Source organism: Camelus bactrianus, chromosome 21 (assembly GCF_048773025.1).
Source record: "Camelus bactrianus isolate YW-2024 breed Bactrian camel chromosome 21, ASM4877302v1, whole genome shotgun sequence".
NCBI lineage: Eukaryota > Metazoa > Chordata > Mammalia > Artiodactyla > Camelidae > Camelus > Camelus bactrianus.
In genome coordinates, this window is record NC_133559.1 from 12,457,478 (window position 1) to 12,481,378 (window position 23,901).

The 23,901-nt window shown below is 37.6% G+C and overlaps 2 protein-coding genes across 2 annotated transcripts in view; both read left to right on the forward strand.

Moving 5' to 3' along the window:
- Positions 1–7,620: 7,620 nt before the first annotated feature.
- On the forward strand, positions 7,621–13,798 carry DUSP12 (dual specificity phosphatase 12). Its single transcript, XM_010953758.3, has 6 exons — positions 7,621–7,984; positions 8,984–9,097; positions 9,190–9,308; positions 9,686–9,782; positions 10,379–10,565; positions 12,952–13,798. The coding sequence occupies exons 1-6, from the start codon at positions 7,641–7,643 to the stop codon at positions 13,111–13,113; spliced, it is 1,023 nt and encodes a 340-aa protein (XP_010952060.1). The 5' UTR covers positions 7,621–7,640; the 3' UTR covers positions 13,114–13,798.
- A 5,621-nt stretch (positions 13,799–19,419) lies between these two features.
- The window catches only part of ATF6 (activating transcription factor 6), a 166,932-nt gene continuing 162,450 nt past the window's right edge, over positions 19,420–23,901 (forward strand). Inside the window, exon 1 of the mRNA XM_074349717.1 lies at positions 19,420–19,600. Within this exon, the coding sequence (XP_074205818.1) occupies positions 19,549–19,600 (52 nt within the window). The 5' untranslated portion in view covers positions 19,420–19,548. The remainder of the gene's footprint in view (positions 19,601–23,901) is intronic.

Sequence of the window (23,901 nt, forward strand, 5' to 3'; positions counted from 1 at the left end):
TGGATCCCAGTGTAGTCCTTCTCAGCTGTAACACATGCAGAATAGATAAGCGTATCTTCTGTACCATAATCTAAATAACTTGGGAAAAAAAATTGAATAAAACAGATTAAAGAAATTTGGGTGATGGCTCTATCTCACTAGAAATCTCTCTCTTGATTGCCATTGATTCATTTTCTCCCTTTGGGTATGATTTTTTAAATAATTACCAACCTACTCAATTGCTTTAATATCCAGCCTGTATTTCTCACCCATATCCACAAGGAGTTCTGTCTAAAAGACTGGAGAAGTACAGATTCAGGGTGTGAGTACTCCCCACAATCGCCTGTATGGCCATTCTGTCAGAATTGGAACAGGTTATGGGGCAAGACTCTTCTGGGTAAGCTCATGCTGGCCCCTACTGGGTGCTGTTGCTGCTGCTCCGCTTCCTCCTTCCCCTTCTTCCTCTTCTTTAATTGAGGTAGCATAACTGACATATAACATTATATTAGTTTCAGGTCTACAATGTAATCATTCAATATTTGTACATATTGAAAAATGATCATCACAGTAAGTCAAGTTAACATCATTCACTACAGTTACACAATTTTTTGTGTGTGTGATGAGAACTTTTAAGATCTATTCTCAGCAATTTTCAAAGAGGCAGTACAGTATTATTAATTATAGTCATTCTGCTGTCTACAGTTAACAATATCAGAGTCAATATAACTGCTTCTTTTTATAAGTGTTTACAAGACATTCTTGCCATAACCTGCATCATTTTGGATTAGAGACAACCTTACTGATTCAATAACTTAAAGATATAGAAGCAGATGGGGCTTATCCACTTAGTACCCCACCATCCATTTTCCATGTAATGACCCCACTATGGAATTGTGAGATCTGCTGTGAAAGGGGCTGTGGAAACACAAGGCCTGTGAGGGACATGTGGGAGCCCCTTTCCTCCACAGGGACTGCAAGTCAGAATGGCTACTGGTAGGGCTGGATGTGGCCAGTGGGAATGAACACATGTCCCAGTGTTAAGCTTGTGAAGTCTCAAAACGAATCACCCATTTTTAAAAATTATGTCCTGGACATTTTGGGTATTATATTATGAAGCACTGGAACTTATTCAACTCTCATTTTGTTTTTGTTTTGTTTGGGTGGGGGGCATGATTAGGTTTATTTATTTATTTATTTATTTTTAATGAAGGTACTGGGGATTGAACCCAGGACTCTGTGCAGGCTAAGCATGGGCTCACCACTCAGCTACATATCCTCCCCGACAAATCATCCATTTCTTAAGACATACAGGGCACATTTAATGAAACATTCTAAAGTGTCAGCCCTCATGTCTCTGTGCCTTCATGCTCTCTGCTCTCTTGTCTTCCCAGCACCTTTTCAGCCCTTTCTCCCTCATCTCCTTCACCTATGGGAAAGACTCAAATTCCACCTTCTCAGAGAACTTCTCCCAGTTTCCTTCAGCCAAAATAAATTATTTTTTTTGTCTGAGCCCCCGAGCATTTTGTTTGTACTATCAGTTTCAGACATGGTTTGGGTAATTTGCACCCCTATCTACAGAGTGGAAACTTGACTCTAAGGTCTTCATCTTATTCCATGCTGTAGCCCCACTCTGGGGCTACTGAACATCCAAAACTAGTTTTTTTTCCTCTTTATTTGGGAAGTTTCCTCCTGCCAACTTGAATGTTTGTAAATGGCCTATGGGGATGAGTAAACTATTGGTAGGAATGGGCAAAGAAATACATTTTGGAAGAGATGAGATAGTGAATATGAAACATACTTTGAAGAAGCAGTAGCATATGTTTGGTAGTAAGGAGGGGCAAGGAACAGCATTTTAAAAGATTTAGAAATATTCTGTGGACTGACCAAAAGTTTACAGGATTTCTGATTTTTATAGTTTAAAATTATTTAGGGAATGTTAGAGCAGGCAGTAATAGCCTTGTTTTTTTTTGGTGGGGAACACTGAAATTCAGAGGGCTTAACTGGCTTGGCCAAGTTATACAACTAATACATGATGGAACCAAAACTTAAGTCTAGGACTTGTGCATACAAGTCCAGAGCTCTTTCCACTATCACACACTGGACTACATTTAGGTAGCAAGAGAGTTCCAAAGGTTGTGACATTGGGAAGGGGGAACTGTGACTATTCTCTGTATTTTGATTGCCTTGGGAAGAATGAAATGACAGAAGTTCTGCAAAATGTAACCCAGCAAACCCTGGTCATGGAACAGGGAACATCTGTGGTCTCTTTTGCTCTACTCATCAGGAACTGAGAACACGACCTAAATGTCACCAACCAGTTTCTGCCCCACAGTTTCTCAGATGGTTAGCCCCACAATGTGATGAGTTTGCAAAGGTTGTGGGTGGTTGGAGGGTGCAGCTGGAAGCAAGGCAGGAGGAGTTGTTGGGTCAATTGTCCAAGTTGTCCTTTTCACAATGAGGGTGCTTCAACTCCATTCAGTCACCTCTGGTCCCAGGGTTTGTGGAGTTGGAGATCCTTCCTTGGAATCCTGACAGTAGGTATACTTCAGGGAAGGAGAACACATCTTTACAAAGACACAGGCTCTGAATGAGTAAGTGGACTTTGGGATGTGGTTATAGCAATGTAGGTAGATAGGATCCCCTTTCCACTAATTCTCATGACCACTGAATTCCTGGACTGATCACACTCACTGATTCATCTCTGCTCAACAGCTTTCACAGGACAAGCCTCTGCAGCCATTTCTCCCTCACCGCAGCTCAGCCTCTCCTGCATTGCATCCTCTCTGAGCTGCTTCTCGTGGAACAGTTAAGTTTGGGATTTCTTTCGCCCACTGATGAGACATGTTGTAAGTTAATTCTTTTATTAACTCTGCAATATGATTATAAGTACTCCTATTTTGCAGATGAAGAAACTGAGGCTTAGAGAAATATAACTTTCTAAAGGCACATGATCACATATCTGTTGGGAATAGGACCAGATGCAGTTTGGTTTTCAGACTTAGGTTTTCTCTGGCTTCAGACTGTGCCCCTCAAAGACAGTACCTTAAAGTATATTTCATGTATATCTTCATAACTGTCCTAGATCTTGAGTCCCATTAAGAACATAATTGGCAAACAATTACTGATAACTCAATGAGTGTGGGGGGCTTGGGCAACATGCTGGGGATAGAAAAGGAAATTGTCTTTGGACCATGATGGGAAGGTAATGGGGCAGAAGAGGGGAAATTTCCCTGCTCATTGCTCAGCACAGATATGCACATACAGCAAATATTTTTAAAGATGAAAATGATAAATCATAGTTGTGACTAGAAGCCAAATTTTTTTTTAGAAACAACTAAAGAATGAGGAGGCTGGGTAATACGTATTTTCATATGAGTAGGTCATATGACATAAAATGGGTGGATGTCTTCTTAAAATGCAAGCCACGATATACTTGACCATCTTTTAGAATTTTTGCTTAATTTTTATCAACAACATTGTAGGCTTACTCGTGATAAAATGAACAAATTGTGCATGCATGTGTGCGTGAGTGTGTGTGAGGGCCTACCAATCCTAGGACATAGAGTCTCTTCTTCTCTCCTTGAGAGGGAGCAACCCAACTCCCTCTCTAAAGAAACATTTCCTTCCCTGAGCCTAACATCCAGCTTTTCTTTCAAGTTGCCGTATTCATTTTTGCCTACTTCAAACAGAAAATATATCTTGCCAAAGGGCACATGGTGCCACCTGGTGGCTAAGAGTACAAATACAGAAGTTGGTAAGTACACTTCTGCCTCAGGGATTGAGGCATTTTTATTCACCCAGGTACAAATATTCACTGAGCCAGGTTATGTGGGTATTCAATAACATTTCAGATGTGTCTCCTACTCCTACCCTTAAAGGAATTTATACTCATTTCAAGGATTTGAAGAAGAAAAGCTCATTTCCAACAGAAAACTAATATAACTGAGGGAATTACTGGATATCTTAATAAAATGTCCAGGAGATAAAACGTTTAATTTTCCCCCTTTTTCCAAAATGTATATATCTATGATTGTCAACATCACATAATTTTAATAACAATAGTTGAAAAAAACCTAAAATAATATAGAAAGAAGTATATAAAGCCTACCATGTAAGTCTCCTAATGACTATTAACAATTTGATATATATCTTTCAATGTTTTTCATACATTTATGTTCAGAAGTGCTTTCTATTTGCACACCAGCTTAAAAAAATTTACAATATAGCTAGCATCGATCACTTCGTTATCTTTTTAAAATAGTTGCCTATTATTTTATTAAATGGATAAAACAACTTATTTAGCTAATTCATTACTTGTAGTCTTTTTATATGTTTCTAGTTTTTCACTATTCTAGACAATGGATGTTGTATCAGGGCCACCAAGGCCCCCCTCACGCTCCACCAGATTTGCCAGTTCACTAGAAGGATTCACAGAATTCAGAAGAGCTGTTATACAAAGTTATGGTTTATTACTGTGAAAGGATATAGATTGAAATCGGTAAAGAAAAAAGGTGCAGGAGTGAAGTTCAGGAGAAACCACGTGCAAGCTTCCAGGTATTCCCCTCTAGTGGAGTCACACAGGGATGTGCTTAATCCGCCCAACAATGACGTGTGACAACACATGTGAACTGTAGCCAAACAAGAAGATCATCCAAGCTTAGTGTGTCCAGGGTTTTGTACTGGGGGCCAGTGCCATAGGCATGCAGCACCTGCATGGCTGACCTTGACTACTCATTCTCCAGCCTCCCAGAGGTCAAGCTGGTAGAGCATGGCCCAAGGCCTCAGGCATTTAAAAACACTTTTATCAGGCAGGATATTCTGAGGGCTCAGAGATCATCACCCAGGAACTGTTCAAGCACCAGTCCTCCTGAAGACAGACTTTTCTTTGGCATGTGCAGGACTTGAGCAAACAGAGCCTGCTGGGTTAACCCTTTACTGCACAGAAGCCTTTTAAATTTTTGATCTGAATGCTGATGAGGCTGATCAGACCCTTGGCTGCCTGATCTCCCACAGATCAGCTTCCATGTTCATTCTCCACTCTCATTGGCCAAATTTTCCTCTAACTGGCTATTCTTCTCAAACCTCTGTCTTCACTCTCAGCATACCTGTTCCTTTAATCTTATTTTTCTCTGGCAATCTCTCAATTCTTTTCTCATCTTTTCTTACACTGTCATCCTATGCAATCTCATCAGTTCTTGTCTACTCATAAGCTGATGATCAGATCTCTTTTCTGAGTGTTATATCCCAGCATCCAACCAGGCAATGGTCATCTTTAGTTGGGAATTGAAATGTCCCCAAATGGATTTATTTTAGTCCAAACTGATCCTCTTCCCTTATTCTCTAGTTTGGTGAATGAAACTATCATCCACTCAACCACCCAAACCAGAAACAAAGTTGTCTCTGATTCCTCCCCCTTTTGCCTGTCATATCCATTTAAATCTTAAAGCCTTCTCTCTTCCATGTTCTAAATTGCTCTTAAACACAGTCCCTTCCTCTCTGTTCCCTCAGCTAGTACCCTAGGTCCTTGTGCTCCCTGGACTCAATGATTGCTCTGATCTCTTAACTGGACTTTCTGCCTCTAGTGTTGTTCTTCTCAACTCACTCTCTCCACTGCATTCAGATGCTTTTATAAATACAAATCAAATTGCATTATTCTGCTGTTTAAACTTCTTTAATAGTTTGCATAATCTTTGAGAAAAAGTTAAAAATTTCTTAGCAAGGCTCATGTTGCCCTCATGATCTGGCCATGCCTATCTTTCCTGTATCCTGTAGACAACTGCAAGCAATTCCATCTCCATCCTCATTTCTTCCTTCCCCAACGACACATTTATGGGCTGGGCTTATTGGTGGGCTTTCTGGCTTTTGTGCCTTTGTAGATGTTGCTCCTTTTGCTTAGAACTTCTTTCCTCACCTTCTTCCATTTCACCTGACAAATTCCCACTCATCCTTCAAGATACAGATCAAGTACCACTCCTTTTGAGAAGCCATCCCTGATTATTCCTCTTCCATTAGGGTTAGGTGCCCCTGCCATGTACTCCCATAATTTGCTCTTGTCTCTATCATAACACTAATTAAGCTCTTTATATATTTTTCACTCCAGCTTTTTTCTAAGTTCCTTGAGGGCAAAGACTCATTCTTCTCGCAGCCTCAGCATCTACTGTAGTGTCTGACACAAAGCAGATGCTTCCAGGATTGTAAAGTGAGAAACACTGGGTTGATTCAACCAGGGCTCAGAAGACTGATTATATGACTCTTCAGGCGAAAACACTAAGTGAGCCTTTTAGGTAAAGCCTTTGGGGGAGGAAATGGCATTGAGAGGAAAGTGTATGATGTCTCTTCTGGCACTCCTTTTCCTTCCACTTCTAGCACTCACAAGATGGATTAACCACCAACATTAGCCCAGATTCTGTTGTGGATACAAAGATGAAAAAGTGAAGTCTTTACCCTCAAGGGGTTCACAGCCTGTGGTGGGAGTAGGGGAAGATATCACTCTTCCTCTGTCCTTACAAGCTGCCCCCTTCAAGGGGCTATGTTCCCAAGGAGAAGCGTTTGCTGCTTCTTCCATTTGACTTGGATAGAGCTCAAGTATCCCTGCCCTGAGTTTCAAACTCTTTGAAAATTATGAAGTTATATATGAGAAAGAGAAAAGCAGACCCTGGCATCCCGGAGCTGGCCTGGTACTATGAGGTAGGTCTTCCGTGGTGTTGCTCGAGCCGGCCAGGCACTCACAGTTAGGTGTTTTCACTTTCCTGTTGACATCAAAATCAGACAAGGCCACTCTCAGATCATGATCAGACAAAAGCAAGATCACTCAGTAATCATGTCTGAATACAGACAAAACATGAACATCATCCAACCACAAAATACCAAACATACCTCTATCTGAGCTATAATGACTAACGCTACTTTTTAAAAGTTATGGCCAAAAAATACATAAAATTTATCTTCCTAAATACTTTTTTTTTAATGGAGGTACTGGGGATTGAACCCAGCACCTCCTGCACGCTAAGCATATGCTTACCTAGATTTCCAGAAATTCTCTACAGTTCATGATTGAGTAATAAACCCAATTTGTTTAACTACAGGTGCATTCCTGGTGGTCTTTGGCTAGAGGGCACTGACACATAAAAACATGGCATTAATATTTTTAAATATATAGAACAGTATACATAAACAAGGAGTCACATAGCAATTAAAAAAAACTAGGCAAAAAGGAAAAATAGTCACAAGAGAACTATAAATAGCTTCCTAAGCTCTGACAAAATGTTTTACTTCAAATGCATACAATTATCCTGCTGATTCAGTTGGTGGGACCATCATTTCAATTTGGATCCGTTTTCTGTTCCTGCAGAAAGTCTAAAAAATCTCAACACTAAAAGCCTGAGAAGCCTTGTATTTGGGTATAGTTTATCCTATACCACCAAGTTGGGAGAGCCGGGTAGAGACACGGGGTAGAGAGAGAAGCTGTTCTGAATACGGCTTAGATCCACCCGCCTGCTGTAACGTCACCTTCCCCAGTTAAGGCCACATTCCCGCAGTCGATGTGGTCCTCCAAGGGATCCGAGGCGCAATTCAGGCCGGGTGGGCCCGGAGGAAGGACGTTCTAGCCGGCCACCTACTCAATGGTACGGCCCGCAACAGCCCGGCCCCTGGGCGCCGCCATGTTGGAGGCGCAGGGAGGGAGTCATGGCTGCGAACGCTCGAGCTGCATACAGAGCCGGGCCAGCTCCGCCGGGGAGATGCTGGAAGTGCGGCCGGGGCTGTTTCTAGGTGGCGCCGCGGCCATCGAGGAGCTGGACCACCTGAGGGAGGCGGGCATCACGGCCGTGCTGACGGTGGACTCGGAGGAGCCCGACATCAAGGCGAGGGCTGGGTTCGAGGGACTACGGAGTCTCTTCGTGCCAGCGCTGGACAAACCCGAGACCGACCTGCTCAGCCATCTGGACCGGTGCGTGGCTTTCATCTGCCAGGCCCGCGCCGAGGGCTGCGCGGTGTTGGTGCACTGGTGAGTGGTCCGGTCCGTGGGGAGAGCGACTCGCCTCGCTTCCAGCCTGCCCCCGCGTATCCTTTTCCTCCGAAACCCCCGAAGAGGACGAAGGGCCAGTCCGACTGCTAGAACCTCCTCCTACTTTCTCCCCGGTAGGCGTTTGTTGGAGAGAGAGGAGTGGGCAGGAGGCGGCCCCTAATGGCTCGTAGGCTTTCATCCGTTCTAGCTTGTGTTGGTTAATTTTGCAGTCTTCGAGTTTTGTTTGGGGGAGGAGGGGCAGGAGGAGTCTTCAGGTAAATGACAAAAGTCCCTGCACCTAAAGAGTTAAAGCTCTCAGGAGAAGCCGGACACAGACCCAGATTATTGTAATGCAGACTAGGATGCGAAGTGTGTAGTAAGAGGGAGAGTAACAAAGGTTAAAGTTACTCAAACTTCAAAGGAAGAGCAGATTATTTTCAGTGTTTTAGTTTAGGGAATGACTGATGTAGGGGAGAACTGGGGAGAGAAGAATTGGTTAGGACTTAAAAGATCCCTAAGCCATGCCTAGGGGAAAGATGGGGTTAGGTGGTAGCAATGGCAAAAAGATTGTAGTAACAATAGTTTAAATTATTAAGCCAGCACTTTTACTGTGTGCCAGCATTTGTTCCAAACAGTACATAAAGGATGGAAGATAGTTGATAAAATGAGGGAAAAAAGTCTGAGCCCAGATCTCCAGGGCCCTTAAAGCCAAGAGCAAAGGTTAGATTTGTTCCAAAGCCATTATAGAATTTAGAAAAATTAGTGTAATTGTTTTTGAATAGGTAATACATCCACATAGTTAAGAATTCAAAAGGAATAAGAAAGTAAAGGATTTAAATTCTTTTTTACAGTGGTAGTATTTCAGAGGCAAAAAAAAAAAGGTTTGAGTAGAAGAAGCAGACATAAAGTGGACTTGAACTTTACTATTAATAGGAGGCTGGGGCTTTTTGGTTTTTTAATTGTTGCTATTTGCTATTTTATTTTAAACTTCTTTTTCAGTCATGCAGGAGTCAGTCGAAGTGTGGCTGTAATGACTGCTTTTATGATGAAGACTGACCAGCTTACCTTTGAAAAAGCCTATGAAAACCTCCAGACTGTCAAACCAGAGGCTAAGTGAGTTCTTTGTTACAGTACTAATTCTGCTTTTGTGATGTGATTTTACTTATGTAAAGAAAACTTAACTTTATATTTGTTTGTCTTTACAGGATGAATGAGGGGTTTGAGTGGCAACTGAAATTATACCAGGCAATGGGATATGAGGTAGATACCTCTAGTGCAATTTATAAACAGTATCGTTTACAGAAGGTTACAGAAAAGTATCCAGGTAAGTAATAATTGGTAGTATGTATTGAGTTCTTTCTAGATGCTGTTTACTCTGACACCAAATGCTTCAGGTGCATTATCTCAGTTTTCCAGCAATCTCTTGAAACAGGTACTTTTATTTCCTTTTGAAGCTGTGGTTTTGGCTAGCTTGGATTTGAACTCAGGCAGTCTGTGCGCAGAACCCAAGCGCTTCATCACTTTGCTCTCCTACCTCATCCTGATTTCTCAACACTGGAGATATGTATATGTATATATATATATATACTGTTTTTAAATTTCTGCGGTTAACACTACTTGTCTCAGCTTGAGATTAACTGAATTTTGTCTGAAAATACAGAGGGTTGATTTTGACTAACACGTATGTTTTATGTCATGTAGAATTGCAGAACTTACCTCAAGAACTCTTTGCTGTTGACCCATCTGCCATTTCACAAGGATTGAAAGATGGGATTCTCTACAAATGTAGAAAGTGCAGGTAAAATATTTTGTATCCTCTGGAGATTTTAATCTTGTCTCAGTAGCTGAAAAGTACTGGAAGTTTCAGTTTCTTAAAATCTGTAGGAAGAGTCTGTCTAATTGAATAATATAGAAATTTGACATTCACACCTGATTTTAAGAACATGAATTCTTTTTTTTTAATTGATTTTTTTTGGGGGGGAGGTAATTAGGTTTACTTGATTATTTACGTTTTGGAGGAAGTACTGGGGATTGAACCCAGGACCTCGTGCATGCTAAGCATGTACTCTACCACTTAAGCTATATCCTCCCCCATTAAGAACATGAATTCTTAAAAATAAAAATAAAAGTAATCCATTAGCATGCACAAGGTCCTGGGTTCAATCCCTAGTACCTCCATCAAAAGTAAGTAAGTAAACCTAAATAAGTAAAACTCCCCCCACAAAAAGATCAAAATAAAAAAAAAAGTAATCTAGTTATTTGTAGAGTTATCAAAAATTAAAATAGTATAATCAGTGTTACAGTATTTTGCCCACTAAGAAATGCTGCACATTTAATATATTTTTTTCATCCTTGTGGAAGTCACAAATGTTTTCTTTTGTTTGGGGGTTGCAGGCGATCGTTATTTCGAAGTTCTAGCATTTTGGATCATAATGAAGGAAGTGGTCCTATAGCATTTGCCCACAAGAGAATGACACCATCTTTCATGCTTACCACAGGGAGTCAGGCTCAGTGTACATCTTATTTTATTGAACCTGTACAGTGGATGGAATCTACTTTGTTAGGAGTGATGGATGGACAGGTGAGAACATTTTATTTTCTATAGTTTTATCATATCATCTATATTTTCGTTCCTACTTTCATTTTGAACCATATTTTAACTAGTGTTTTATCTATTTTAACTACTTTCTAGTGTAGAAAAGAATTTATCAAAGATGAATTAAATAAAAACCAGCTGATCTAAAATAGTGAACCATTTTTTGTTGACAGCTGTTGGTCTAAATTAATTTCTTTTAACGCTATTGTTTATATTTTCATCACTTCCAAATAAACCTTATACAGCAGTCATTTCCCATTCTTGATAGTATTATTTGCAGCAGTAAAGTTGTTAATTTTGTTGTAGTCCACTTTATTTATTTATTTATTTTCTTTTGTGGCTTGTGCTTTGGCTTGCTGCTTTTATTTAACCTGGAAAACACACAAGTTTTATAAAGGCATTTTTTGAAACATACTAGACACATTTGTGCGTACTTCTTTGTACACTTATTTGAATTTTGTTATAGAATATATAACTAAAAGTGAAATTCCTGGTTTGAGTAGTGTGTCCATTTTAAATATTACTAATATTCCAGACTAACATTAAAAAGTGCCCATGCAGATTTGCCTTTCACTGATGTTGAATGCTTGTAGTCATTTCCTCATACCCCTGGCATAATGGATATTGTAAAACTGGTTAAGTTTTGTCAGTCAGTGAGATGAAAAATTTTATTTTAAATCCTAAAATGTGTTTTAATTTGAGTCTCCTTGACTACTACCAAGGACTGATATCTTTATATACTTAATAGCCATTTATAGTTTCTTTATAAATTTCCTTCATATCCTTGGCCCATTTTTCTGTGGGTTTTATCTTTCATTGATTTGTAGGAGCTCTTTATATAGTTGAGAGATAATGTTTTATTTAATATATTGCAGATACTGTCTTCAGTCTGTTGCTTATCTCAGCTTTATGGTATATACCTTTTTTTCAGTTTTATTGAGATGTAGTTGACATACAGCACTGAGTAAGTTGAAGGCTTACAGCATGACTTGACATACATAATATCATGAATGTGGGCTTTTAAAAATTGTAGTAAAATATTCATAACATTTTTACCATTTTGACTATTTTTAATTATATAATTCAGTGGCATTGAGTACACTCGCATTGTCGCGCAACCATCACTACAACCCATCTCCAGAACTTCATTTTCCCCAACTGAAATGCCATGCCAGTTTAATACTCCCTCCCCATTTCCTCACGACTCCTTCCCCACCAGCCCCTGGCAGCCACCATTCTACTTTCTGTTTATTTTTATTTATTTATTTATTTTATTGATGCATAGTCAGTTTACAATGTTGTATCAGTTTCTGGTGTACTTTCTGCTTTCTGTCTTGATGAATTTGACTACTCCAGTTACCTTATAAAGTGGAACTATACATCTACTTGTCCTTTCAGGACTGGCGTATTTCATTTGGCATAATATCCTTGAGGTTCATCCATGTTGTAGCATGTATCAGAATTTCCTTCCTTTTTAAGGCTGAATAATATTCCATTGTGTGTATATACTACATTTTGTTTATTCATTCATTTATCCATGGACACTTGGGTTGTTTCCCCCTTTTGGGTATTGTGAATAATGCTGCTATGAACATGGGTATACAAATATCTGTTTGAGTCCCTGCTTTTAATTCTTTTGGGTATATACCCAGAAGTGGAATTGCTGGATCATATAGTGACTCTCTGTTTTATTTTTTTGAGGGTTGTGGTATATTTTGTCATACTAAAATTTAAGATATTTATGTAATTAATTTTGGTTTCTGAATTTATGTCTAGACTTTCTGTAGCTCAATATTAGAAATAAAAATTGCTACCTCATACCATGCACAAGTTAAAGAGCTAAATGTAATAATGCTATAAGTACATTAGAAGGAAATGCAATATGCTTGTTAAACTTTTTTGGATTATTTATTTTACTGGAGTATCTGTTTTGAAATAGCCAGGAATCTGAGGCCTAACTTAACATGCTGTCAGTATCAGTAACAGAACATGAGAATGCTAACATACTTTCCTATCTTTTAGCCATGATGATTTTATTTTGAAATCTAAATTGTAAACTGATTTAAAAGTCAACACATATGTCACAGTAAGGAAACCTTCTATTTCACATCTCAAGCTTTACCTTTCTCCTCTCTTACTGGAATTAATCTATTCCTCCTCTAAACTTCCATGGTACATGCTTCTTACAGTGCTATTGTAGTCCGCCATCTGTTACAATAAATTGCCATTGCATTCTATCTCACTAATTAGATAATCAACTCTTTGTAGGTAGGAGCCATGTCTTACCTGTTTTTATATCCTATATTACCAAAGATAAATACTTATTTTGTATAAAATGAATAAATGAAGTAATGCATTTGTTTTATTTCAGCTTCTTTGCCCCAAATGCAATGCCAAGTTGGGTTCTTTCAACTGGTATGGTGAACAGTGCTCATGTGGTAGATGGATAACACCTGCTTTTCAAATACATAAGAATAGAGTGGATGAAATGAAAGTGCTGCCGGTTTTGGGATCACAAATAAGAAAAATATGAACTTGTGACATTTGATAACTTGGGAAGAAACTTGCTGATGATATGTGCTACCCTTGCTTATTGTCATTCATGGCAGAGTGCCTAATTTTAGGCCATCCACATTTCATTTGAAATGTGAGAAGATAAAATCACTTGCTGTGACTTGGAAGCTATGCTTTGTTGGATTCTTACACTATTTAAGTAGAATATATCATATGAAAATGAAAACTTTTTAATCATGTAAATTATACTTTATTTGATATTAAAATCTTCTGTAACCCAGATATTTTCTTTTTTTCACTTTTTTTTAAAGTTCTGATTTTTGGAATGTTTGCTAGGTAATCTTAAGTTCTGGATGGACAAAGTTATATACAAAAATTGGAAATTATGTTTAAATAGAGATTCTTTTATTTGTAGAAATGTAAAGCAGATTTATTTGGACATATTTTGACATTTATTTCTCTTTCTTTTAAGAGATATTAGTAAATCTACATATGTCTGGATTTTTCTTGGACATGCAGAAGGCAAGTCCATTAGTAAAATACTGACTAAAACGTGGTGGTCTTATTACTGTTCAGGAATCCCAATTATCTAAATTTTTAGAAAACTGTGTTTGAGATACTTTTTGAAGTGATCTACTTAAAGAAATGTATTAATGTTAGGTGTATTCTAATGGTAAAGAAAATAAATGTGCAGTAAACACGTATCAATCACCTTTTTGGCCCGATATGTTAGAGTATTGAAAAAGGTAGTATGTCCAGATTAGCTTTTGAAACTGGAATTTATTTTACTCTGGAAACTGGAATTTATTTTACTCATTACTAAGAGAATTGCACCTAATTAGAACATTTATGTGAAATCAGAATTAGCTAATAAAGAGAAATATAGTCCATGTTCCTAAGGCATTTAGTATATTTACACATGTGAGTCTATATGTACATAAGCACCAAAGTGAGAGTCATTTTAAATACAAAAAAAATGTGAATAATGATTCTCTTAAAAAGTGTAGGAGTGTTACAGATGATTCTTAAGAATATCTCAACATAGTATCTGAAGCCTTTGGCAGCTTTTAATAACTTTTTCTTAAGAGAAAAAATTTCTCCACTTCTGTCTTAGCTTTCACAGTATCTGTTTACTTCTTTATCATATTACACTCTAGAAAGTTTTAGAAAACAATTAGGTTGAACCATGTGAAGTTGCCCCTTTTGTAGGTAAAAAGTAGTTCAGTAGCAGCAGTTTCATATGGTTGAAGTTAATACCTATCCATTGCACACTGTGGCATCTAGTACAGAGAAAATGACATAGGTTTTATTTGAGTTTATAGTTGTCAATAAATATTTATTAAGCACTTATTATATGCACAATTCTAGGTGATACACTGAACAAACTAGATAAAGCCCCTGCCTTCTTGAAAGTTACATTCTAGTCAGGAGACAGAGAAAATAGCACCTTTTTTGAAAGATAATTGGTATTTGGCAGTGAGGAATGATTTTGGGAAACTTTATGAAAATTTTGAAGTTTTGTGAAACATCCACTAAGTAAAATTTTCAGATTTAAAATACTTTAATGTTTTACTTTTTGGAGGTAGAGAGAAATTCCATTATGCCTTTTTGTTAATAAAACAAACAAAAAACTCAGATGGAACCCTTTTGTTTTAATGTTTAGGAATATCAGTTGAGAACATTGGAATGTACACATTTGTTGAGAATGGCAATATTAACCTCATTTCAGAGGCAATGTTGTACAGCGAAAATAGCACTGAAGTAGAAGTTGAGAGTGGGCTCTAATAATTCTGGCTCCACTGATTACATCTTCCTGGAATTGAGCAGGTTTCTTGAAAATTGAGAGTCATTTTTCTTCTTCACAAAATGGATTAATATGTGCCCTGCCCTCCTGACAGCATTGTTTTGAAAATCATTTGCAATAGCCTTAATACCTTTTTATATAAAATAGAGATAACAGTATCCACATCTGGATTATTAAGAAGATTTTTGTGACATAATGCCGATAAAGAACTTTAGTATAGTGCTTAGCTAGTAGCATTTGGCATTCTTCCTAAAAATAGCTGCATTTTATCGAGCACTTAATGTTCCAGTCACTATCCTAAACACTTAATGTGTATTACCTAATTTAATCCTTGCAACAGCCCTGAGATAGATCTGTTCCTATTTTACAGGTGAAATTGAGGCTTAGAAAGATTAAGTCCCTTAAAGTTACACTGTTAACAAATGAACCTAGATTAGAAGCAAGATTTGGCTTTCTCCAAAATCTGAGTTTTAATCTTTGTATTCTAATGTTTGGATTCACTGTTCAGGATGATACATGTCTTAAAGATGTCATACTGAAAATACCAACCAGATTGTAAAGTCTAATAGTATCAATGAAATGCAATTTTTAACTAAGCTATAAATCTACTAGTCAGGCAAACCACCAACATTTAAATGCAGGGTTCAGACGAGTGCAGATCTAAACCTACATACTATTTGCCTAAATATTTAAAAAATTATAAATAAAGCTACCAAACTATTATGTAAAATGTTTCATTATCTTGACAAATATGTCTTCATAATGACCTGGAAGACAAGGTTTGAATTTAGAATTCTCTGACTTTGTGGAGTTTGATGACAAAGCATAGAAATGTGTCAAGAGTTGGCCCCTAACCCACAGACTGCCCCTTTTCCCCACCCCTGGATTTTTCTAGTGCATATGTTTATGTGGACTCCCCATCTGACATTTCTAAGCTCTTTTCTACCCCTCTGGCATACACCGTTGGCACAGTTCTCCCTTAGGAAGTCAGAGGCCTGAGCAAACCCTAGAAGCAGACTTGGAGCTATTTGGGTATCAGAAGCATGTCTAGAAGGGGACATGTGTTCTGGCTGGGCACATCACTTTGGCATTGTGGATTCTTAACCTGTGGGAAGAGACATTACCAGGTGCCAGAGTAGAGTCCTAAGTGTGAATCTAGGCAAGGGGCTAGTTTATGTCTCTAGGCTCTCAAAATTCATTTTTCTTCCAAGGGTTTAAGCTGAAAGCAAATGAGGAATAAATTTAAAAGTATTCAATAACATTCAACATTTATGACTTTAAAAGAAGCATGGTAACTTGAATGAAAGGAAGCTTCCTTTAACAATGTACATATAAAAAAATCTACAGACACAGCACATTTCTTAATGAAAATTGAAAATAAGTTTCCTTGTATTTAAAGAAAAAGTCTCCAGAAATAAATCCTGCAAAAACAAATGAGAAAACAAAATAAAAACCAGTCAAGCCTCTAGATTTTACAGTCAGCAGAATCACAAAGTGGGAAATTCTACTGGACAAATGACAGATTCTTGTCTCCTGTTTGAAATTTTCCATACTAAAGATGAATAAAGATTGTAATGTTAAATAAATAAAATGTATTTTAAAATGCTAGTGTTTGGATGCAGTATTTTTCTACACAGAAAATCCTAGAGAATTTACAGACAAATTATTAGAATCATGTAACTCAGCAAAGTTTTTGGATACAAGATTGCTGTATAGTAATCAAGAGTGTTACTATGTTTCAGCAATAACTAAATTAAAAGGATGTGTAAAATGAAGCTATGAAACCATGAAAAGAAAATTTTTAAAAATCTTAACCTCAGGAGATGGAAGGATTTGTTATGCAGTATCCAAGTAGCAGAGATCATAAACAAAAGATTGATCAATTTGACTGCATTGAAATTAAAGCCTAGAAGACAAAAACCCCATAAACAAAGATGTGTTAACATAGGAGAAGGTATTTACAACATACATGCCAGTTAAATTAATTGAATAGGCTATCTAAAGATGTGCACATCATTGAGAAAAAATCCAATAGCAAATTTTATAAAAAAGATAAGAATAGGCAATGCACAGAAGAGGAAATAAAGTTTAATAAGCATGAAAAGATGCACTACTTTAATTGTCAGGGAAATGTAAATTACAGTCACACCCTTCACAGGCAAAATAAATAAAAATCTGAGCACATCTAGTGTAGATGAGAATGTGAAGCAAAGAGTACTCATCACTGCTAACGAGTATGTAAATTGGTGTAATTTGGCAAATATTAATATTCCTACTTCATGACTCAGCATGTATCTTAAAGACATTCTTGCATCCATATATGCACAAAGAGATCTGTACAAGGATATATTTTATGTAACAGTAAACAATTGAAACAATCCAAATGTTCATCAGTAGGGCAATGAAAAAACTTACGTATACAAATAATATATAGTTAAATATATATAACATATAACATTTAAAACAGATCATCAAAAAGTAATTATTGAATGAGAAAAGTGATTTGGAGAACATTAGTATGATATGTTTATGTGAATTAAAAAAACCCCAAATTGACACTACCTGTGTCTCTACACATATTTAAATATACAAGTAAAAATAAAAATGGACTGTAATGATTCCCATAAAATAATAAATACAAGTTGCCTATGTGGAGGGAGGGAAATGAAGCAGAGGAAAATCAGTTCAAATTTACCTGCAATGTTTAATTTAAAAAAAATTTTTTTAAATTAAAAAAATTTTAATTACATATGTTTTTATTGAGGTATAGTCAGTTTACAATGTGTCAGTTTCTGGTGTACAGCATAATGTTTCAGTCATACATGAACATACATATATTTGTTATAATTTGTGAAAAACTGGCATGAAACAAAATGTTATTTGTTAATTCTTGGTGATAAGTACACATGTTTGTTTTGTAATTATTTGCACTTTTTGAATAAAAAAATAAACATTTTGAAAATTAAATGTAAACTTGCTGGAGTTCAGGCACGATGATCTTTTTTTTTTTTAAGACTAAGGTGTCTGGTGCCTACAAAGTAGAATACTCTTACTGGTTTTATTTTAATTTTTATGTAAATGTTTGAATTTCCCATTGGGTGGGAACAAAAATGTTATAAATTGCACCTGAAATTAAAATTGGTTATTTATCTGATGATATAAAGACTCACCTTTAATGTAAGGGGATTTGTGAAAATTTTTCCGGGTTGGATCCCAGGACTATTTTGTATGTTGTAGATTATGTAATCTGTAGTAATCATCCAGCCGGTAGAAGTTTGGAGGGTTGTGGGAAGCATTGTTTTGTTTAGCAACCAAAGGAAAGATTCCACTCGGTCCTAGAGGGATACATGTTCTTAAGGTATGTTAAATATTCACCACTGAAATGCTGTAAAAAATAAATTTCAGTAAGTATCATTCTTGAAAGTGTTATCCCAAACTGTTGAAAATTTGAACTCAGTTCAAATTTTAATTGGAGTTCATGATGTATGTGGATTTTTCTAAGCAAAACCGATTCTTAAGCTTTAGAAATAAAAAGATTGGAAGAGAAAGAAAAACACCATAGGAGATCGCTCATATGCGGAATCTAAAAAAAACAAACAAAACATAAATACAAAACAGAAACAGACTCATAGACATAGAATACAAACTTGTGGTTGCCAAGGAGGCGGGGGGTGGGAAGGGACAGACTGGGATTTCAAAATGTAGAATAGATAAACAAGATTGTACTGTAGAGCAGAGGGAAATATATACAAGATCTTATGGTAGCTCACAGAGAAAAAAAATGTGACAATGAATATATGTATGTTCATGTATAACTGAAAAATTGTGCTCTACACTGGAATTTGACACAACATTATAAAATGGTTATAACTCAATTAAAAATGTTAAAAATAAAAAAATTTAAAAAGGAAATAAAAAGATTGGGAATTTACATTATTGTAGGTTTTAGCGTAAATTCTCTTGGACTTTCGCTACTAAGTACTATGCTTTAGAAATAAATATTTAAGGAGATAAATTTGATCACGGGGAGTTTATTTTGTTTAAACTTGTCTGTTTTGTTTAAATTTGTTTAAATAAAACTAGGCTTTCTAGAAGTCCGATTCATAGTATTTTTGCTTATCTAAGACACTGTGCCTGTGGGGAGGCAGCTGTAACTAATGCGGCAAAATAATTGTATTTCTTTCACATACTTGTGTATATGGATAATTTTTATGTTGGCAGCGATTTATTCGTAAAAGTTAAAACCAAATTTACTTTCTTAGTCTCTATTTTTGTTCTGATATATCTATACTGTGGTATTAAGGATATTTGGGGGAAAGCCAGTATGTTCAGAAATTTTTTTTTTAATTTAATATTATTAATAGATTTTATTTACCGAAGTAGTGTTTACACGTCTTCTCCCCTGCTTTAAAACAGCGAGACAGAAAATGCCGAAAGCTCCAAAAGGGATCTATTTACTCAGAGATCTGTTTAAATTAGCTCAATCTCTGACGTCCCTCGTGTGGAAGCAGTTTGTCTTCATTCGGCCACCGTCTCGTCAGCGTTACGGAGTATTTTGTCCGCCTGCCGCCGCCGTCCCAGATACTAGTCACCGAGCTTCAGGGCAGCGGAAGGTGTGTTTCGGGAGAGCCGGCTGGCGTTGCCGGCACCATGGAGTCGCCTTTTAGTCCGGGACTTTCTCACCGGCCGGATGAAGAGTGGGGTGAGTGGAATCTGAGAATGTACCAGAGGTGGCTCCGGGTTTCTTCATCCCTACTTCCGCGCACTGGTGGTGGTGACAGGTGTGGACGAACCCTGCCGTGGAGCTAGGGCCACTCGTCGCTTCCGTCCGTGGTCCTGGTAGAGTCTAGCAGAACCGGTTGGGTTCTGACCTGGCCACAGCGAGCGTAAAATGTTGCCGGATTGGTATTACTATCGTTTTTCACTGTTTCCTCTGGGAAAGTACCAGGTGATGACTTTGTGGGGCCGAAAACGACGTCATTAGGGAGCTTAGAGCAGGATGGCTGTGACCACTAAACGGGCTGCAGTCTATTTCCCCAGAGTGTGGGATGCAGGCGATGCTTGCGTTGGAGTGTTTGTACGTGTACGTGTTTGATTTGTGTGAGAGTATGTGAATCCTCATCTCGAAGCTTCCACCGTTGACCTAGGCTGATGTCAATATTGGCAGAGAAGCTAAGTACCCTGGCACCTGACCTCGGGTCCCTGATTACCTAGACCTAACGCTTATAAACAGATATAATCCTGACTGCTCTCCAGATACAACTTTGAATTTTATTGTTACGGATATTTGGTTTGGCTTTGTGGTCAGGAAGCGTGGAATGGGGTGCAGTGGAAATGAGAGTGGAGAACCTTTATCATCTAAATGTTTAGAGGAAACTATTCCTCTCTTGTTTGCGAGACATAATACTAAAACTGTTTTTGGGCTTCAATGTAAATTTCGGATTGTATACGCCTTGGGTGGGTCATGTAATTAACCCATACCATTCACCAGCTTTAAAATTTGGGGGAACTCATACTGATCTTCATCCTTACCCCTTGGACCATCATTCTCAGTAGCAAGAGTGTAATCTCAACTCTGTTTGTTGAACTGAAGTCCTCACTTGATTTTCCAAGGGCAGAACTTCTCTTAAGTTATATGCTGTTAGAGATTTATTTCAACCTTTGGGTAGATTTTGTATGAGTTGCTGGAAAAACTTTAGACTATCTATTCCAAGTGTATTTTCCAATCTAAATATAGTAATAGTAATAGGAACAGTTACCATTTGTTTAGCACTTTGTGTCAGATGCCCTGCTAAGCTCCTACAAGCATTACCTTATTTAATGCCCCCAACAATCCAGTGAGGTATTGTTATTTTACAGTTGAGGAAATTGAGGCTGAGAGAGAATGAATGCTCAGTCTGAGTCAGCTATTGAGTGTCAGAAGCAGGATCAGAACCAGGTTTGTCTACCTCCAAAGCCTGTGCACTTAGTCACTATTCTATATTGCTTTCCTAAATTATTTCTACAGATTTGATTCTTACCAAGATCCCTCTCCCTACCTTCCTGGTTATTAATAAATCTACTTTAGTATATTGGGTAGTTATGATATGTTTTCTCATCTAGTTAACTATTATATTTTCATGGTATTTCTTAAATTATAATTGTGGGGCACTTCCTGATAGCATTATTATGTCTTCTGATACCCAGGCTGCATTTTCCTGACTAATCTGATCAGTTGACTTTAGTCTTAATGTTCTTTAATCAAGCATTCAGTTCTTTGTGATCAGTTCACTAACTCAACTCAGGTATCTTGCCCTGCTCCTACCTGAATATGCCCATTTCCTAATGTTTTCCAAACTTCTCTCTTCAAACTGTTAATAGTCTTCTCTTAGTTGAAAACTTTAATTCTGATTCCTCAAGTGTTCAATAAGTAGGATAGATTTCACAGTCACTGGAGTGAAACATTACTGTCTACTAGCATTTTTCAGTATATGGATTCTTTTTCTGGGAGTTGCCATTTTGGGTGTTCAAGTACTTCACTGATTTATTTGATTTTTTTTTCTGGATTAGAAGCTAGCCAGTTAAATTTTTAAAATCAGATTTTATGATTAGTACTTGTGACTCTAACAACTGTGAATAATTAAAAATGATTTACTCAGAACAGCCTATGATGGGATTTGCTTTTTCCCTTAAAGTTGGGTAATGAAATTTAGAACAGGGGTCTGTAAACAGTTTCTGTAAAGTTTCAGATAGTAAATATTTTAGGCTTTGTGGTCATGTGGTCTCTGTTGTAACTACTCAGCTTTGCCAGTTGTAGTACAAAAGTAGTATAAACTGAGCATGACTGTGTTGTATTCAACTTTATTTATGGGCACTGAAATGCCATTTCATGTAATTATTTTTAATACTTAGTAGAGTTTATTTTTAGTATAGTTTTATTTTCATAGAATAACTGAGCAGTTAGTAGAGTTCCATATACTCCTCCCCACCTTTCCCCTATTGGTACCATCTTGCCTTAGTGTAGTACACTTGTTATAATTGGTGAGCCAGTATTGGTACATTAAAGTCTGTAGTTTACATTAAGGTTCACTCTATTGTTCCCTCTGTGGGTTTTGACAAATGCATAATGTCGTGTATCTACCATGACAGTATCATATTGAGTAGTTTCACTGCCTTAAAAAGCCCCCTGCACTTCACCTAGTCATCTCTCCCTCCCTCCTTCTGAGCCCCCACCAACCACTGAGCTCTTCACTGTCTCCCAGTTTTGCCTTTTCCGGAATGTCATATTGTTGGAATGATACAGTATGGAGCATTTTTAGATTGGCTTCTTTCATTTAGCAATATGCATTTAAGGTCCCTCAGTGTCTTTCTATGGCCTGATAGTTCATTTCTTTTTAGCACTGAATAATATTCCATTGTATGGTTGTACCACAATGTCATTTGGGCTCGCATAACAAAATACCATAAACTGAGTATCTTAAACAACAGAAACTTATTTTCTGACAGTTCTGGAGGCTGGAAGTCCAAGTACAGGTGCCAGTATGGTTGAGTTCTGGTGAGACTACTCTTCCTGGCTTGCAAATGGCCATTTTTTTTACTGTGTCCTCATAAGGCAGAGAGGTGGAATGGGAAGGAGTGAGGCAAGGAGGAAGAGAATGAGATGCGGGGAGAGAGACAGGAGGAGATAGATATATCTCTTCTTCTTCTAAGGCGGCTCCAGTTCTGTTGGATTAGGGCCCCACCTTTGTAACCTCATTTAACCTTGATTACCTTCTAAAGATCACCCTACCTCTGGGTGCAGTCATATTGGGGTTTAGGGCTTCAGTATATAAATTTTGGAGGGACATTATTCAGTACATAGCACACAGTTTGTTTATCTGTTCACCTGTTGAAAAACACCTTGGTTGCTTTCAAGTGTTGGCAGTTGTATGTAAAGCTGCTATAGTCACATGCAGCTCTTTGTGTGGACGTAAGTTTTCATATCATTTGGATGAATACCAAAGAGCATGACTGCTGGATCATATGGTAAGAGTATGTTCAGTTTTGTAAGAAACTTTCAAACTGTCTTCCAAGTGGCTATACCCACCAGCATTCCCACCAGCAGTGAATGAATTTTCCTGTTGTACCAGTCCTTGCCAGCATTTGGTGTTGCTAGTATTTTGGATTTTAGCCATCTTAATAGGTGTGTAGTGATATCTTGTTTTAATTTGCAGTTCCCTGATAACATGATGGTGAGTATCTTTCCACATGCTTTGTCATTTGTATATCTTCCCTTCACTCTCTCCTTCCTTATCTTGCTCTCACCCTCCTTTTCTTTTTCTCGAATTTGTACAAAAGCCACTTTTTTTCTGCCACATGTAAAATATTTGTGCCAAGATCAGAAACTTCAATCTGCCACTGTGGTTTCTTTGATAACTTCAGTCTCTTCTGTAAAAGTTCTCTTTGCCTTCTTGCATTGGTCAAAACCTGACTCTACTGATGACAGTGTTTTCTCTTAAGTCCTGGTGAATGGTAGCTATTTTTATTCTCAAAGCCTTACCATTAGGGCCTCTGAAGTTGGGTGAGTTGTCTTCCTTGTCTTCATTGCTACTTTCAGATCATTCTCCTTCCATCCTTCCTAAAAACATCCAGGTTTAAATCTCACATTGTCACAATATGCTGTCCTCTTCGTCTCCAGGTTATATTCATCTGCTAATTCCTGGTTCACTCTACCTACTGTTTGAAAAAATTATTTCATGGCTTACCGTCTCATTCTTCAGCACTCCTTCCATCATGATTTATGGTTGATTTCAGTAATCTCAGAGAAGATCCTTCAAATACCCTGACCTCTCATTTCATGGACCTCTCCATCAGTGATCTTGTCTTATACCCTGTCTCAGCCATTTACTTCCCCAACCATAAGCCTAAACCTTGTCATTACTAATAATCTCAGTTTCAAACATTCCACTCTGACTAGCACCTTCTGTCTCACCAGCTCACTCCCTTCAGTATTGTAATTCCAGCAGTACTTCCCACCCTGCTGAG

Excerpts from the sequence above, each read along its gene's own strand:
- DUSP12 (XM_010953758.3), top strand. The coding sequence starts at position 7,641 with ATGTTGGAGGCGCAGGGAGGGAGTCATGGCTGCGAACGCTCGAGCTGC. Across the intron at positions 9,098-9,189 it reads ACTGTCAAACCAGAGGCTAA|GATGAATGAGGGGTTTGAGT; the intron begins GTGAGTTCTTTG and ends TTGTCTTTACAG. Across the intron at positions 10,566-12,951 it reads TAGGAGTGATGGATGGACAG|CTTCTTTGCCCCAAATGCAA; the intron begins GTGAGAACATTT and ends GTTTTATTTCAG.